Source organism: Pan paniscus, chromosome 3 (assembly GCF_029289425.2).
Source record: "Pan paniscus chromosome 3, NHGRI_mPanPan1-v2.0_pri, whole genome shotgun sequence".
Classification (NCBI taxonomy): Eukaryota; Metazoa; Chordata; class Mammalia; order Primates; family Hominidae; genus Pan; species Pan paniscus.
This window is the reverse complement of record NC_073252.2, coordinates 8,697,721-8,712,177: the sequence shown is the minus strand read 5'-3', so window position 1 is coordinate 8,712,177 and position 14,457 is coordinate 8,697,721. Positions and strand designations below refer to the sequence as shown.

Genomic DNA, 14,457 nt, shown 5'->3' with positions numbered 1-14,457 from the left:
CCAACCAGTGAAAGTATCTATCCAGACTAGTAGATACTGAAATCCCTGAGATTTGGGCATGTGGGTAAAATCTAGTTGCCAGTCTTCTCCTGGGTAATGGCCTGTTCTTTGTTCTCCTGAAGGAGCTTGGCGATAAGGCAGGGGATTATTTCTTTGCCACACTTCATAGGCCCTATCTGTTTGATAGTTTTGAAAAGTCCTGATCCAGTTAATAATGATTTGGCCGTCTGATAGGTGCTATCAGTGCCTAAGTGAAAGGTCTGATGAAGGGTTTTAAGTAATTTCAATAGGTTAGCTGCAGGCAAAAGTATTTTTCCTTCTTCAGTGGCTAGCCATCCTGAGGGGAGGAAACTATGTCCTCGTGAGGTTCCCCATTCTATTTCTTTTGAGTACTGGGGCTTGGTTTCCTACAGGGGATTACCCCATACTAGGGGTCCTTCTATAAGCATTTCTAATGGAGGGTCCCACCTTGCGGCTCTTTTGGCTTCAGTATCCGCTTTGCGGTTCCCTTCTATTTCCCTTTCCTTTCCTTTCTGATCACCCCGGCAGTGTAAGACTGCCACCTCTTTAGGTTTCTGTACAGCCAATTGTAATCTCCTAATGGCTTCCTGAGGTTTGATAGGTGTTCCCTCGGAAGTTAGGAATTCCCTTTCTCTCCATATTGCTGCGTGGGCATGGAGGACTAGGTAAGCATTCTTAGAGTCTGTGTATATATTTACCCTTTTTCCTTCTCCTAATTTTAGTGCCTGAGTGAGGGCTATTAGTTCTGCCAGCTGAGCGCTAGTTCCTGGAGTGAGGGGATTACTTTCAAGTATTCCATTATCACTGACCACTGCATACCCCGCTTTTCGGAGTCCTTTTTCTACAAAGGAACTTCCATCAGTATACAAGTTGAGGTCGGGATCAGTCAAGGGAACCTCTAGAAGGTCCCCTCGAGCGGCGTAGGTTTGAGCAATCACCTGTTGACAGTTATGTTCTATCTTTTCTTCATTGTCTGGAAGAAATGTGGCTGGATTAAGAGTTGCACGAGTGCGCAGTCGCAGCACTGGCCCTTCAAGTAATAGAGCCTGATATTTAAGCAAACGGTTGTCTGACAGCCGTAAGTCTCCTTTAGCAGTGAGTATGCCGTCCATATCATGAGACATCCACACGGTAAGATCTCTTCCCTGTATCATTGTAACTGCTTCAGATACTAAGACTGCTACTGCTGCCATTACCCATAAACAATGAGGTCAACCCTTTGCCACTACATCAGTTTCCTTACTCAGGTATGCCATGGGTTGCAACCTGGTCCCTCGGACCTGTGTAAGGACTCCTAGAGCTATTCCTGTTTTTTCTGTGACATATAAAGAAAAGTCTTGCCCCTTTGGCAAGCTTAACACTAGGGCTTGGATTAGGGCCTTCTTTAGGGCCTGAAAAGCCACTTCTGCTTCAGGTGTCCGTCTTACTAAATGGGTATTCACTTTCTGAGTTTCCTTAATTAGTGTGTGTAATGGCCTGGCTATTTCACTGTACCTGGGAATCCGTATTCGGCAGAAGCCTGTTATGCCAAGGAACCCTCTTAATTGCTTTATGGTTTGGGGATAAGGATAAGCCAGTATAGGCTGGATGCATTCCTCACTGAGGGCCCTGGTGCGTTTGGATAATTTTAGCCCTAAGTATTTAACCTGCTGTGAGCAGAGCTGAGCCTTTGGTCTGGAAACCTTGTAGCCACAGGTGGCCATGAAGTTTAAGAGCGCTTGGGTGGCTTGATGGCACAAGGTTTCTGAATGGGTGGCTAAAAGTAAATCATCCGCATACTGAAGGACAAGAGTGCCCAAGTATGAGAACTGGCTCAAGTCTTGGGCTAATGCCTGGCCAAATAGATGGGGGCTGTCCATGAACCCTTGGGGCAAAACAGTCCAGGTGTGTTGAGACATTAGATTCAAAGGATCTTCAAAGGCAAGCAAGAATTGAGAGTCAGGATGTACAGGGATGCAGTAAAAGGCATCCTTAAGGTCCAGGACTGTAAACCACTCTGCTTCCTCTGGTATTTGGGAAAGCAGAGTGAGTATAAGGTTAGGTACAGCTGGGTATAGAGGAAAAACAGCCTCATTGATAATCCTGAGATCTTGCACTAACCTCCACTGTCCACTGGGTTTCTGTACTCCTAAAATTGGAGTATTGCAGGGGCTATTGTATGGTTTTACTAGGCCTTGGGCTTTTAGGTCCTTAACAATCTTTTGGAGTCCTTGTTGGGCCTCGGGTCTAAGAGGGTACTGCCTTTGGTGGGGAAAGGAGGCGGAATCCTTTAGTTTAACTTGAACGGGACGGGCATTCTTCGCTCATCCATATTGTCCTTCTGTTGCCCAGACTTCAGGATTAATTCCTTCCTCAAGTAGGGGACAGCAAACGGTGTTCCTTCTCCCATGTTCAGGTGTATAATGGCCCCTGCTTTTGCTAGAATGTATCTCCCTAACAAGGGTGTGGGGGTTTCAGGCATAATTAGAAAGGCATGTGAAAAGAATGAAGTTCCCCAGTCACAACTTAGTGGCTGGGAGAAGTATCTAGTGACTGCCTATCCTAGGACCCCTCGGGTAGTGACAGATCTGGAGGACAGTTGTCCAGGACCAGAGATTAAGACTGAGAAGGCCACGCCAGTGTTCAGGAGACAGTTAACCTTCTGGCCCCCAATGGTCAAGCATACCTGGGGCATGGGCTGGCACTTGCCCCGGGCACCCTCAGTCCTGCTGCTGACTCATCTGGTTAGTGGCTTCTGACTGAAAGGACCTTCATCCCCTGGGGCAGTGGGCCTTCCAGTGATTCCCTTGACATGAGGGGCATGGACGAGGGGGCAGCTTATTTCTATTCAGACAATCTTTTTTAAAGTGTCCTTGTAGACCACACTGGAAGCAAGCCCTATCAGGCATTTGATTTGCCCAGCGTTTCCCTTTTCCAGAGCCTCCAAAGTAAGATGCTCTCCTCCCCCAATTTCTACCCAGCTTACCTCCACTGCTGCAATACAATCTCCAAGCCTTGGCTCCTTGGCCAGGGCCTTAGAACTGATGACCCAGTACTTTAACAACTGGAGCTATGCCTACAACAACACAATAGATCAGGATGAAAGCGAATTGAGTAAATTAAAGGGAGGCGCATATTCCTATAGTGGCAAATGGGGGCAAGAAGTGAACTTCTGCTTGCCTGAGGGCCCGTTTGTCCTGTTCTGCCTGCTCCTCCTGATCTCTATTGTGAAAAAAACCGAGGTTGCCAAGTTCAATAGAGTTTCTGTGTTTTGCTCTGGGCCTAAGGTGGACTTTTGAAGTTTTTTTCCTAATGTCTGCATTACACTGTTTAACTGACAACAAAGTGGTATTGGAGTGTTATAGGGTCATAGAGAAGACCTTCAATTATCAATTATAGGTTTTAAATTTACCCTGGCTTTTAAAGGAATAGGGTACACTGTTTTTTTCTTAACTACTTATATATCTCTCTCTTTCTTTCTTTCTTTGACTTTCTGTCTCTCTCTTTCTCTTTGACTTTCTGCCTTTCTTCCCCCCTCTCTCTTTCTCTCTCTCTCCTCTCTCTCTTTCCTTTCTCTCTCTGTTTCTCTTTCCCTCTCATTGTCTCTCTTGGTAGATGGATTTTGGGAACACAGCGGAAGAATGTTCGCTCGTTGCCCCCATTTGCCTTTATAGGAATATGCGCCTCCCTTTAATTTACTCAATTCGCTTTCATCCTGATCTATTGTGTTGTCGTAGACACAGTTCCAGTTGTTAAAGTACTGGGTCATCACTTCTAAGGCCCTGGCCAAGGAGTCAAGGCTTAGAGATTGTATTGCAGTGGGGGAGGTAAGCTGGGTAGAAATTGGGGGAGGAGAGCATCTTGAACAATGGGAGAGCAATCCTCCTAGCCATTTACAAACTTGGGGCCCTGGCAAGGGTGGTAGGTCCCACATAACTTCCCATGTCGAGAGCTGTATATCTAAATTGGGAGGGACACCAGGGACAAGACTCCCTGGGTTCATACCCTAGGTGCTTAAGGACACAGCGTAGAGCTTCCTTAGATCCCTTTGGAGATACAACTTGCTCTAATACTTGGGAGAGGAAGTGAGTCTGAAGCATTAGTACCTAGGAGGCAGGGATCAGAGGAAGTAGATTCAGAGGTAAGGAGAATTTTGGGGCTACACTTTCAAGAAAGTCGTGGTTAGGACCCAGGAGGTATGGGCCAGAAGGAGAGATAGGGGTGCACGCATGGGCAACTGTTGAGTAGAGACTTCTGGCTGCGCCATGATCTCGACCGGCCAATGCCGGGAATTTGGGACGACAGCTTTCTGCCTCTAGTCGGCCCTCAGCTTCTTCAAGAAAACTGTAAAAGTGGAGGCTGGTTCCAGGCAGACCAATGCTCCTAACCCAAAAGGGTTGGGGGTTGTTAGAAAGTCTTTTCCCAGAAAGCCTCACACCTGAGTCTTAAGTCCGGTGGCCACACTAATCATTTTTAACCAGCCAACAGGTGCCCAGTATTTTCCTCCAATTCTAAGGAAGGATAGGACAGAATAGCAAGTGAAAGTGGTTCAATATTACTCACCGCTTTGGAGAATCCCCATACGAGCCCAGCAAATGTTACCGATGAGTCTTTGCTCCCAGAGCTCCCAAGATGGTGGTGGGCCGCTTCCAAAATGGCAGCAAGCCTCTTGCTCTCTGACCTGGGGTTCTTGGCCTCACGGATTCCAAGGAATGGAACCTTGGGCCATGTGGTGAGTGTTATAGCTCTATTAGAAGCCGTGGGTCACGGAAGAGAACTGTGGAACCCAGGGACTAGTGTTCAGCTCAATTAGGACAAACCCAGGCACTTAGCCACGCTTGTGGCTTAGCAGCAATGGGTGCCTCACTGGATCAGAAGCTCAGTGGACACCCTGCTGGAACCGGAGGGGTGGAAGTCAGTGGTGGGTCTGCGATGGCGATGATCAGCAGTGGTGGACAGCAAGTGATAGCTCAGCTCGAGCTGGAACAAACATGAACCAGAAGAGTGTGCAGTTGCAAGATTTAATAGAGTGAAAACAGAGCTCCCATTCAACGGGGGGGTACCCAAAGGGAGTTGCCTGATCTGGCTCGAATGCCTGGGTTTATATCCTGATCTTTGTCCCTCCCCCTGTGCTCTCAGGGGATAGGTGATTTAATTATTTCTTTACCTCCTGTTTTTAGCCTCATTGGTATTTTAGTGAGCTCTCTTTACTACCTGATTGATCTGGTGTGAGCTGAGTTACAAGCCCCATGTTTAAAGGTGGGTGTGGTCACCTTCCCCAGCTAGGCTTAGGAATTCTTAGTCAGCCTTGGAAATCCAGCTAGTCCTGTCTCTCAGCATCACTGTATTATCACCCCCAAGGTGCACAGATCTTAGGAAGGTCGCCCAGCTAGGAAGCTGTAACATTGAGATTTGAACCCAGACAGTCTGGCTTCAAAATCCTTATCTCTAACAGTTGTACCATAATGCAGTAAGGTTGGTGACTTCAAGTGGCATGGGCCCATAGGTACTTGTTAGGATCTGGGGATTTGGAGCCAGCTGTGCTTGATAATAGTTGTATGACCATGGTCAATGTCTCTAAGAAGCTCCAGTTTCCTCACCTGGAAAAGGAGACTACTGATAGTACTTGGGCTTGGTGGGCACAGTTGAGGTCTGTGTAGCTGCTTAACACAGTCACCTGCACACAGCACCAGCTCAGTAACTGGAGGTTGTTATGAGGGTTTTATCAGGCTGGAGAGAAATGAGAAGATTCCGTAAGGTGTTAGAGATGCACTGTGGACTTGGTAATGTACTGAGGTTATGGCGCATGGAGAGGGGAATTCCAACATGACACTGGGGTTTGTAATTCCAGTAATCCTTGGGTGACTGGCAGTGTGGAACTGGGGTGCAGGAGGCGAAGCTGGGTCAGGGCTGAGAGGCTGAATTCAGTGTTGAACACTCAGTATGGGCATCTCCAGAACATGAGAGGTGGGGAATTGCCGTTGACTGCCAAATGAGCTCACAAGTCTGGAGGTGTGAATCGGGGAGCCTTGCACACATTGAGGACGTGATGTTTTCGGTTCTCTCGCGTACATACCTCAGAGTGGAATTGCTGAGTCATGTGGTCACTCCATGTTTAATCACTTGTGGAACTGCCACACTGTTCTCCAGAATGGCTGGGTCACTTTACATTTTCACTGGAAGGGCATGAGAGTCTGATTTCTCCACATCCTCTCAATACTTGTGATTATTTTTCTGTTTCTTTTTTCTTTTTTTTTTTTTGAGACAAGAGTTTCACTCTGTCACCCAGGCTGGAGTGCAGTGGCGCAATCTAGGCTACTGCAATCTCTGCCTCCCGGGTTTAAGTAATTCTCTGCCTCAGCCTCCCAAGTAGCTGGGACTATAGGCACCTGCCACCATGCCTGGCTAATTTTTTTGTATTTTTAGTAGAGATGAGGTTTCACCATGTTGGCCAGGCTGGTCTTGAATTCCTGACCTCATGATCCACCCGTCTGGGCCTCCCAAAGTGCTGGGATTACAGGCATGAGCCACTGCGCCTGGCCTATTTATCTGGTTCTTTAAGAGATAAGGTCTTGCTGTATCACCCAGGCTGGTCTCAAACTCCTAGGCTCAAGCTGTCCTCCTGCCTTAGCCTCCCCAGAGTAGCTGGGACCACAGGCACGTGCCACTATAGCCGGCATTTAGTATCTTTTTGCTCATTGCCATCCTAGTGGATGTGAAGTGGTCTCTCATTGGGTTTTTGGTTTGCATTTTCCTGGTGGCTAATGATGTTGACCATATTTTTCTGTGTTTTTGTTGTTGTTGTTTGTTTGTTTTGTTTTCTTTGAGACGGAGTTTCATTCTTGTTGCCCAGGCTAGAGTGCAATGGCACAATCTCAGCTCACTGCAGCCTCTGCCTCCCGGTTCAACCGATTCTCCTGCCTCAGCCTCCTGAGCATCTGGGATTACAGGCATGCGCCACCATGCCCAGCTAATTTTTGTATTTTCAATAGCGATGGGGTTTCACCGTGTTGGCCAGGCTGGTCTCAAACTCCTGACCTCAGGTGATCTGCCCGTCTCGGCCTCCCAAAGGGATTACAGGTGTGAGCATGCCTGGCCTTTCCTGTATTTTTTGGCCATTTGTCTGTCTTTGGAGAAATGTCTATTTGAACCCTTTGCCCATTTTTTAATTGGTTTTTTGTCATTTTATTATTGAGTCTTAAGAATTTTTTTTTTTTTTTTTGAGATGGAGTCTCGCTCTGTCACCCAGGCTGGAATGCAGTGGTGCAAACTTGGTTCACTGCAACTTCTGTCTCCCAGGTTCAAGCGATTCTCCTGCCTCAGCCTCCTGAGTAGCTGGGATTACAGCCATGTGCCACCATGCCTGGCACATATAATCTTTTTTATATGTTGCTGGATTCAGTTTATAAAATTTCATTCAGGATTTTTGCATCTGTATTACAAGAGATGTTTATCTCTAGTTCTCTTGTGATGTCTTTGTCTGGTTTTGGTGTCAAAGTAATACTGGCCTCATAGAATGAGTTGGGAAGTATTATCTTCTCTTCTGTTTTTGGGAAGAGCTTGAATAATTGATCTTCTTTAAATGTTTGGCAGAATTCACAATGGAACCCCTGGTTTTTCTTCATGGACAGTTTATTGATCGCTAATTCAATCTCTTCAGTCATTATAGATCTGTTCAGATTTTCAGTTTTTCATAAGGCAGTTTTGTTAGCTGTGTCTTCCCAGGAATATGACCACTTCATGTCATTTGTTGGCATACCATGGTTCACAATATTCCCTTACAATCCTTTTTATTTCTTTAGGGTCAGTGGTGATGTCCCGTCTTTGATTCCTGATGAGGAATTTGTGTTTTCTCCTTTTTATTTGGCCAGTCTAGCTGAAAGTTTGCCAATTGTGTCAGTCTTTGCAAGGAACCAACTTGATCGTTTATTGATTTTTCTCTATTTTTCTGTTCTCTGTTTCATTCACAGTTGCTCTATCTTTTATTATTTTCTTCCTTCTGCTTTAAGAAGGAAGGAAATAATTTAAGTTTACTTTGTGTTTCTTTTCCAGTGTCTTAAGGTGGTACTTGAAAGGCATGACTCTGAGGTTAGACATTGCTGGGCTTGGAGTGCTTCTCCCCACTTCTCAGCGGAGGGGGTTTGGGAAACACAGCCTCTCTGAGCTTCCGTTTCTCCAACTTTCAGGGGGGGCAGTAGTACTTGGCTCACAGCTGTTGGAGGGCGACATAAGATAAGACTATAGAAGGCAGGATTCCTGCCGCCGCCCACCAGCAGGTGCTCAGACCTGCGGCTCCCACCTCCCTGCACAGAGGGGAGTCAGCATCCTGAGCGGCCAGACTCAGGCTCCAGCACCGCAGGCTGTTTCAGCTCAAAGGACTCAAAAGTTCCTCTTTCCTCTAGGCCTTAAAGAGTGAAGGTGGGCGGCCCATGCCCAGGACTCAGACAGACTTGGGTTCACCAGCCATTCCCTTCATTGCCTTCATCAGCCGAGCCACTTGGAAAAGGACCCAGTCTATCCAGAAAATTCCAGAATGGTTATTTGGTCAAGAGAGCTGAGTTCTGGGAGGCCTCGTGTGTTAGCGGGAAGCCAGGTGTCTATATGTCGAGGAGAAGCCAGTGCAGAAGCCTGTGATCAGAGGTTCTGTGCTGGAGGCCCTGTGTCCAGGTGGACCGCCAGTGGGTGGAGACGTGAGGTACCATTGTGTGTGGCCAGAGTGGACTGGCTGGCACTGGCTGGATTCCAGAGTGAATGCTTCCTGACCCTGGGTTTAGTGAGCCTTGGGGATGAGTCTGGATGTCCAGGGTGCTCCCAAGAGGGCAGGGTACTCTCAGGCAAGGCTGTGTGACAGAAAACAAGACCTCTGACGAACCCTCTGCCCTGTGTGCCTGATGACCCCCAGGCTGTGCCTGGCTCTCTTCTGTGTCCTTGGCATCTGTGTTCAGGAGTGGACGAGGGAATTCTTCTCGCCTTTTCTTCTCGGAAAATGATGCTAGCCATTCACAGAGTGATTCTCTTTTGCCATCCTTTTGGATTTCAAGTTTACTTTTCTCTGATTTGTAAGGTGTTGCGGGCTCTCCTGTTGGTGGGGGTAGTTTGAACCCATAGATGGGAGAGCATGGATTCAGGTTGCATGTTTTGTGCAGGCTCTTATCACGCGATGGCATCCACTGTGGAAGGAGGCGACACAGCTCTGCTCCCAGAATTCCCCAGGGGGCCCCTCGATGCCTACCGAGCAAGAGCGTCCTTCAGCTGGAAGGAGCTGGCGCTGTTCACGGAAGGGGAGGACATGCTCCGCTTTAAGGTGAGGTGTGCGGTTGCGCGGTTGCGCGCAGCTTGTCTTTTTTCCCAGTGGGGTCTTAGTTCATTAGCAGAATGGGATTTCTGGCTCTCACAGCTCCTCCTCTGCCGGGCGAGGCTCATCCCAGGCAGCGCGGCCTCTCTCCTCTTTGCACCCCAGGACAGGCCTCAGGGAATTGATGAGGAGTCTGGAGATGAACACGGATTGTTGATGTTTCTTAAGCCTCCAGTCCTCTAGTCCATTGGGAATGATAGTCATATCTCTGTCTGGGTGTCTCCGGGTCAGACTGTGTCCCATGAAGCCTGTGGCCTGGAGGTAAACTATATAAGGGCACATGGAGAGTCCATCTTTTACTCCAAATAAGCCTTCCCCATCTCCTGCGTTTCCAGAAAACCATCTTCTCAGCTCTTGAGAACGACCCTCTTTTCGCTCGTTCCCCTGGAGCCGATCTGTCCTTGGAGAAGTATCGCGAGCTAAACTTCCTTCGATGCAAGCGGATCTTCGAGTATGACTTCCTCAGTGTCGAAGACATGTTCAAGAGCCCTCTGAAGGTCCCCGCCTTGATTCAGTGCCTGGGGATGTATGACTCTTCTCTGGCTGCCAAGTACCTCCTCCATAGCTTGGTGAGCATGCGGCCCAGGGGAGAGGGAAACGGCTTTCATGATGCGCTGAGCCTTGAGGGATGCCTGTCCCAGGGCCAACCAAGAGGCAGAGAAACACCAGTTTGTCCAGCTATATTTGCAAATTTTAAAAATTATCTTTTTTTTAATGTTTTTAAAAAAATTTCAGTCCCCCTTTTCATTTTTTTATTTTCAAGCCCATCCACCATCATGTAATTGTAAATTTACACACATAAGTCCTTGAATAAAATACAATGTGGTGAAGCTTCAAGTCCCATCAGAAGAGGAGCTGTTGGGACTTTTTTTTTTTTTTTACCTCATACAAAAAAAGAGACAAATGATTAAAAAAAAAATTTAAAAATTTAAAAAGTAGGCCAAAGGGAGAAACCTGTGTTTTTCCTTCCTTTGTAACATACCAGCAGAGCTGAGCTTGGGCAAAATGGCTTTGCCCTTAGCCTTGCCTGCATTGTTTGATGGGCTGGTGGGCTCTGCTCTCCTTACAGCTCTCCCTGCTGTCCTCAGACCCCCAGGACTCCTTGCAGGCATCTTAATTCCCAGGTGATTTCTGTGTGCCTTATACAAGGTGCTCGGCACAGAGATGTAGGTCTTACCACTCACATGAACTCAGGGACCCGGGGCAGCTGTGTGTCAGGAGACCCTGGCCTTGGGCATCCAGGCTGCTGGCTAACCTCTCAGCACTTGTTCTCCACCTTGTGGAAAGTGCAGTGTGGCAGGGAACCAGCGTGGGCCTGGTGTTGAGTGCCGTTGTCTGTTGTGATGTTCCGGAAGAGCAGTACTCTTCTTACCTGCCCCCCGTTGATAGGACGATGTTATACTTTCAGGTTTTTGGATCAGCAGTTTACAGTTCTGGTTCTGAAAGACATCTCACATATATTCAAAAGATCTTCAGGATGGAGGTAAGTTCTGGTTCATGGTGAATTGTGAGCCTGGTTCTCTTGCTTGATCTCTGTAGAGATTTGTGAAAAGAGAAGATTGTAGAAGGGGGTGCCCAGGGGGCTTATGCTCTTCTTGTTTCCTAGTGTTCTCAGGCTTCTCACCAAATAGCTAGCACTGTTCTTTAGCAAACACAGGCACATTGACTTCCTAGCACCAGGTGAATTGTCACTGAGGCCTTCCACTGTCTTTTCCTGACGAGCAGTTCCTGCCACCTTGCTGACGTGGAGCAGCTGCGGTCAGCTTGGTGTAGGCTGCTGTGGTTGCCAGCTGAGTGTGGCAGCATGACTCAGTCAAGTCACTAGTTGGGTAGATGGAAATTTGGGGCTTTGATATGTGGTTTCATCTTTAAAGGAAAGATGGCAGTGAGGTCCTTCTGGGAATGTGCACAAAGAACTTTTCTTGCTTTCCATCATTTTGTGCTTTGACGTTTAGATTTTTGGATGTTTTGCTCTGACCGAATTAAGCCACGGCAGTAATACCAAGGCCATTCGCACGACTGCCCACTACGATCCTGCCACTGAGGTAGGTATTACCTTCCCCCGGATCCCTGGGTTTGGAGCATATGAGACGTCATGAGTGCAAATGCCGTTGCCAAGAATAAGAAAAAAAAACATTAAAGCAAGAGGCCTGTCCACATACACATGTGTAGAAATACCCACTGAGATTCATCACACTGAAAAGTGGGGCCCAGGAGATCAGGCATTGGAGGACAAAGCCTGTGCCCACCATGAACTTTATGGGGAATTGATCGTGGTTTGGATTTGTGTGTAATTTGAGTGCAGTGAAGAAGCCCTCATTCTGTAAAATTTATTGCCTTGTTTACCTGGCTGCCTACGCGTAGTGGATTCATAAACCGTTCGCATGGCCCTTGGTTTCTACGATGGGCCCCATGGAGACAACATGCTCCCTGCCCTCTGCCCTTTGTGGCTGTCCCTCTGCGAAGAGCCTGCCTTGTCCATTTCCGCCACCGCAGTCTGACTCCTCGGGTCCTTGCCATCCTCTTGACCTCTCTGGTACCTGCATTGTGGCCGCTGCCTGGGAGCTTCTGGTGTGGTGCAGTGAGACGGGCCACAGATGGATGCACTGGGGCTGTCAGTGCTGTGGAGGGGCGCAGGGTGCAGTGAGACGGGCCACAGATGGATGCCCTGGGGCTGTCGGTGCTGTGGAGGGGCACAGGGGTGCAGTGAGACGGGCCACAGATGGATGCCCTGGGGCTGTCAGTGCTGTGGAGGGGCGCAGGGGTGGAGGGAGATGGGCCACAGATGGATGCCCTGGGGCTGTCAGTGCTGTGGAGGGGCGCAGGGTTGCAGTGAGACGGGCCACAGATGGATGCCCTGGGGCTGTCAGTGCTGTGGAGGGGCGCAGGGGTGCAGTGAGACAGGCCACAGATGGATGCCCTGGGGCTGTCAGTGCTGTGGAGGGGCGCGGGTTGGAGGGAGATGGGCCACAGATGGATGCCCTGGGGCTGTCAGTGCTTTGGAGGGGCGCGGGTTGGAGGGGGAGGGGCGCGGGTTGGAGGGAGATGGGCCACAGATGGATGCCCTGGGGCTGTCAGTGCTGTGGAGGGGCACAGGGGTGGAGGGAGATGGGCCACAGATGGATGCCCTGGGGCTGTCAGTGCTGTGGAGGGGCACAGGGGTAGAGGGAGATGGGCCACAGATGGATGCCCTGGGGCTGTCAGTGCTGTGGAGGGGCGCAGGGCAGGGAGGGAGGATGGGGAGGGTCCCCACCCACCCTGTTCTGTTCCCTGGCCCTGCCTCCCTGCCACCACGTGACTCTCCTTGGCCTCCGCTTGTCCCTGAGGCCTAGGTCTCCCTGCCAGTCTTTCCTCACCCGCCTTCCACCCTTCCCCATTGGCAGTGGTCAGGGAGGACTGTTGTGTGGCAGGAAGTGAAGCTCTGCACCTGCAGATGTGCTCAACGGTCATCCATCCATCATTCTTTCATCCATCCATTCATTCTTCCATCTATCCATTCATTCTTCCATCCATCCATTCATCCTTCCATCCATCCATTCATTCTCTCACCCATCCATTCATTCTTTCATCCATCCATTCATTCTTCCATCCATTCATTCATTCTCTCATCCATCCATTCATTCTTCCATCCATCCATTCATTCTTCCATCCATCCATTCATTCTTCCATCCATCCATTCATTCTTCCATCCATCCATTCATTCTTCCATCCATCCATTCATTCTTCCATCCATCCATTCATTCTTTCATCCATCCATTCATTACACAGCCTGGGCTGTGTGGACTGTGCCTGGGGTACTGCATGGAAGAGCCCAGGAATGAACTCAAGCAGACCCGCAGCCCAGCAGGGATAAGAGGTGGTCCTCGCACAGGGTGCCCCCGCTGTGGGGCCTTGGGAGTGGGGCCAAGGCTCCTGCTCAGAGTGGGGCTAGGAGAAAGTAGGGCATGAGGCTCTTTTCAGAATTTTCTTTTAAGCCATAAGATATCTTTATCTGAACCCAGGTCTTTCTGGCCCCATGGCTGCTTCTCCTCCTGCTGTCCTCTTTGCCTGTGGCCTGCAGTGCCAGGAGGCGGGGCCCTTTCTGACAGGCAGATGGACAACGGCACCCAGGTAGCCTTGGGGTGGGGCATCAGAGGACCACCTCCCATTTCCACCTCCTTCTTTTTGGCATTTGATCCCTAAGCAGAGGTCGGAGTGTGGCATCAGATCCGTAGAGTTGGGGTGCCCAGGATCCAGGCTGGGCTGCTGGCTGAGCATTTATTTGGACAGCAGGCATTGCTGGGTACCTGTTGTGTGTGAGGCACAGCTTTCCAAGACTGGGCTGGAAGTGGCGAGCACAGCAGACAGGTCTCTGCTGTCCTGAAGTTGTGGGCTGTGGGGGAGACACAGACACCAACAGAAAGAAGTGAGATGTGCTGGGCACCATGGAGGCCCTCCAGAGAGCAAAGCTGGCATGCCGGGGCGCAAGAAGGCAGCCAGACAGTCGAGACAGTGGGAAAGATCTGTGTGGAGCAGTGCAGGCCCCGAAGAGCCGGCTTGGGCCGGTGTTGCAGTGCACACCTGCACTGCGGAGAATGAGTGACAGGTGGAGGTATCAGAACTGCCGCGTGCTGAAGAATGAATGGGGAGGGCCTGGCTGAGACTGGGAGCCCTCCTTACCCTGGCAGGCGAAGAGCTGGTGGTCCCCTGAGAGAAAAGAACAGAAGGCATGGCTGGCAGCCACCCCACCTCCTACTTCTCCTCAGTGAAACTTCAGGATCTATAGGATGATTGTTCACTACTCTCAGTTTACAAAATCCCACTGGTTAGACAGGAGGAAGCCCTCCCCGGCACGTTATTTTGTAGCCTCCCACCCTGCAAGGGCTGGAACCAGAACCAAAACTTAGCCACGACAGCCCCTAGCAGTGACTGGCAAGCTCCGCGTGGAGGATCAGTGTCTCCCGAGGCGGCCCAGGGCAGCTCTGTGGGCCACCTGTGGGCTGTCTGCCTGAAGGCGCTCATCTTTGTCCCCTTGCGGATCCCGGCCACATTACGCAGCACTGCTGGTCCGCATCCTCCCTCCCAGCCTTACTCGAAGGGTTCCCAGCAGACGCCCCTGGGGC

General features: G+C 49.7%; 1 protein-coding gene across 5 annotated transcripts in view; it reads left to right on the top strand.

Annotated features, from left to right (window-relative positions):
• Positions 1-14,457, top strand: part of ACOX3 (acyl-CoA oxidase 3, pristanoyl) — an 85,284-nt gene that overhangs the window by 15,126 nt on the left and 55,701 nt on the right. For all 5 annotated transcript variants that reach the window (XR_010111907.1, XR_008625081.2, XR_008625080.2 and 2 more), the window contains exons 2-5: positions 9,147-9,304; positions 9,691-9,924; positions 10,764-10,838; positions 11,311-11,400. Coding sequence is in view for 2 of the 5 variants with exons in the window: in XM_003816442.5 (XP_003816490.1) it covers positions 9,161-9,304; positions 9,691-9,924; positions 10,764-10,838; positions 11,311-11,400 (543 nt within the window). In the remaining 3 variants the exon portion in view is untranslated. The remainder of the gene's footprint in view (positions 1-9,146; positions 9,305-9,690; positions 9,925-10,763; positions 10,839-11,310; positions 11,401-14,457) is intronic.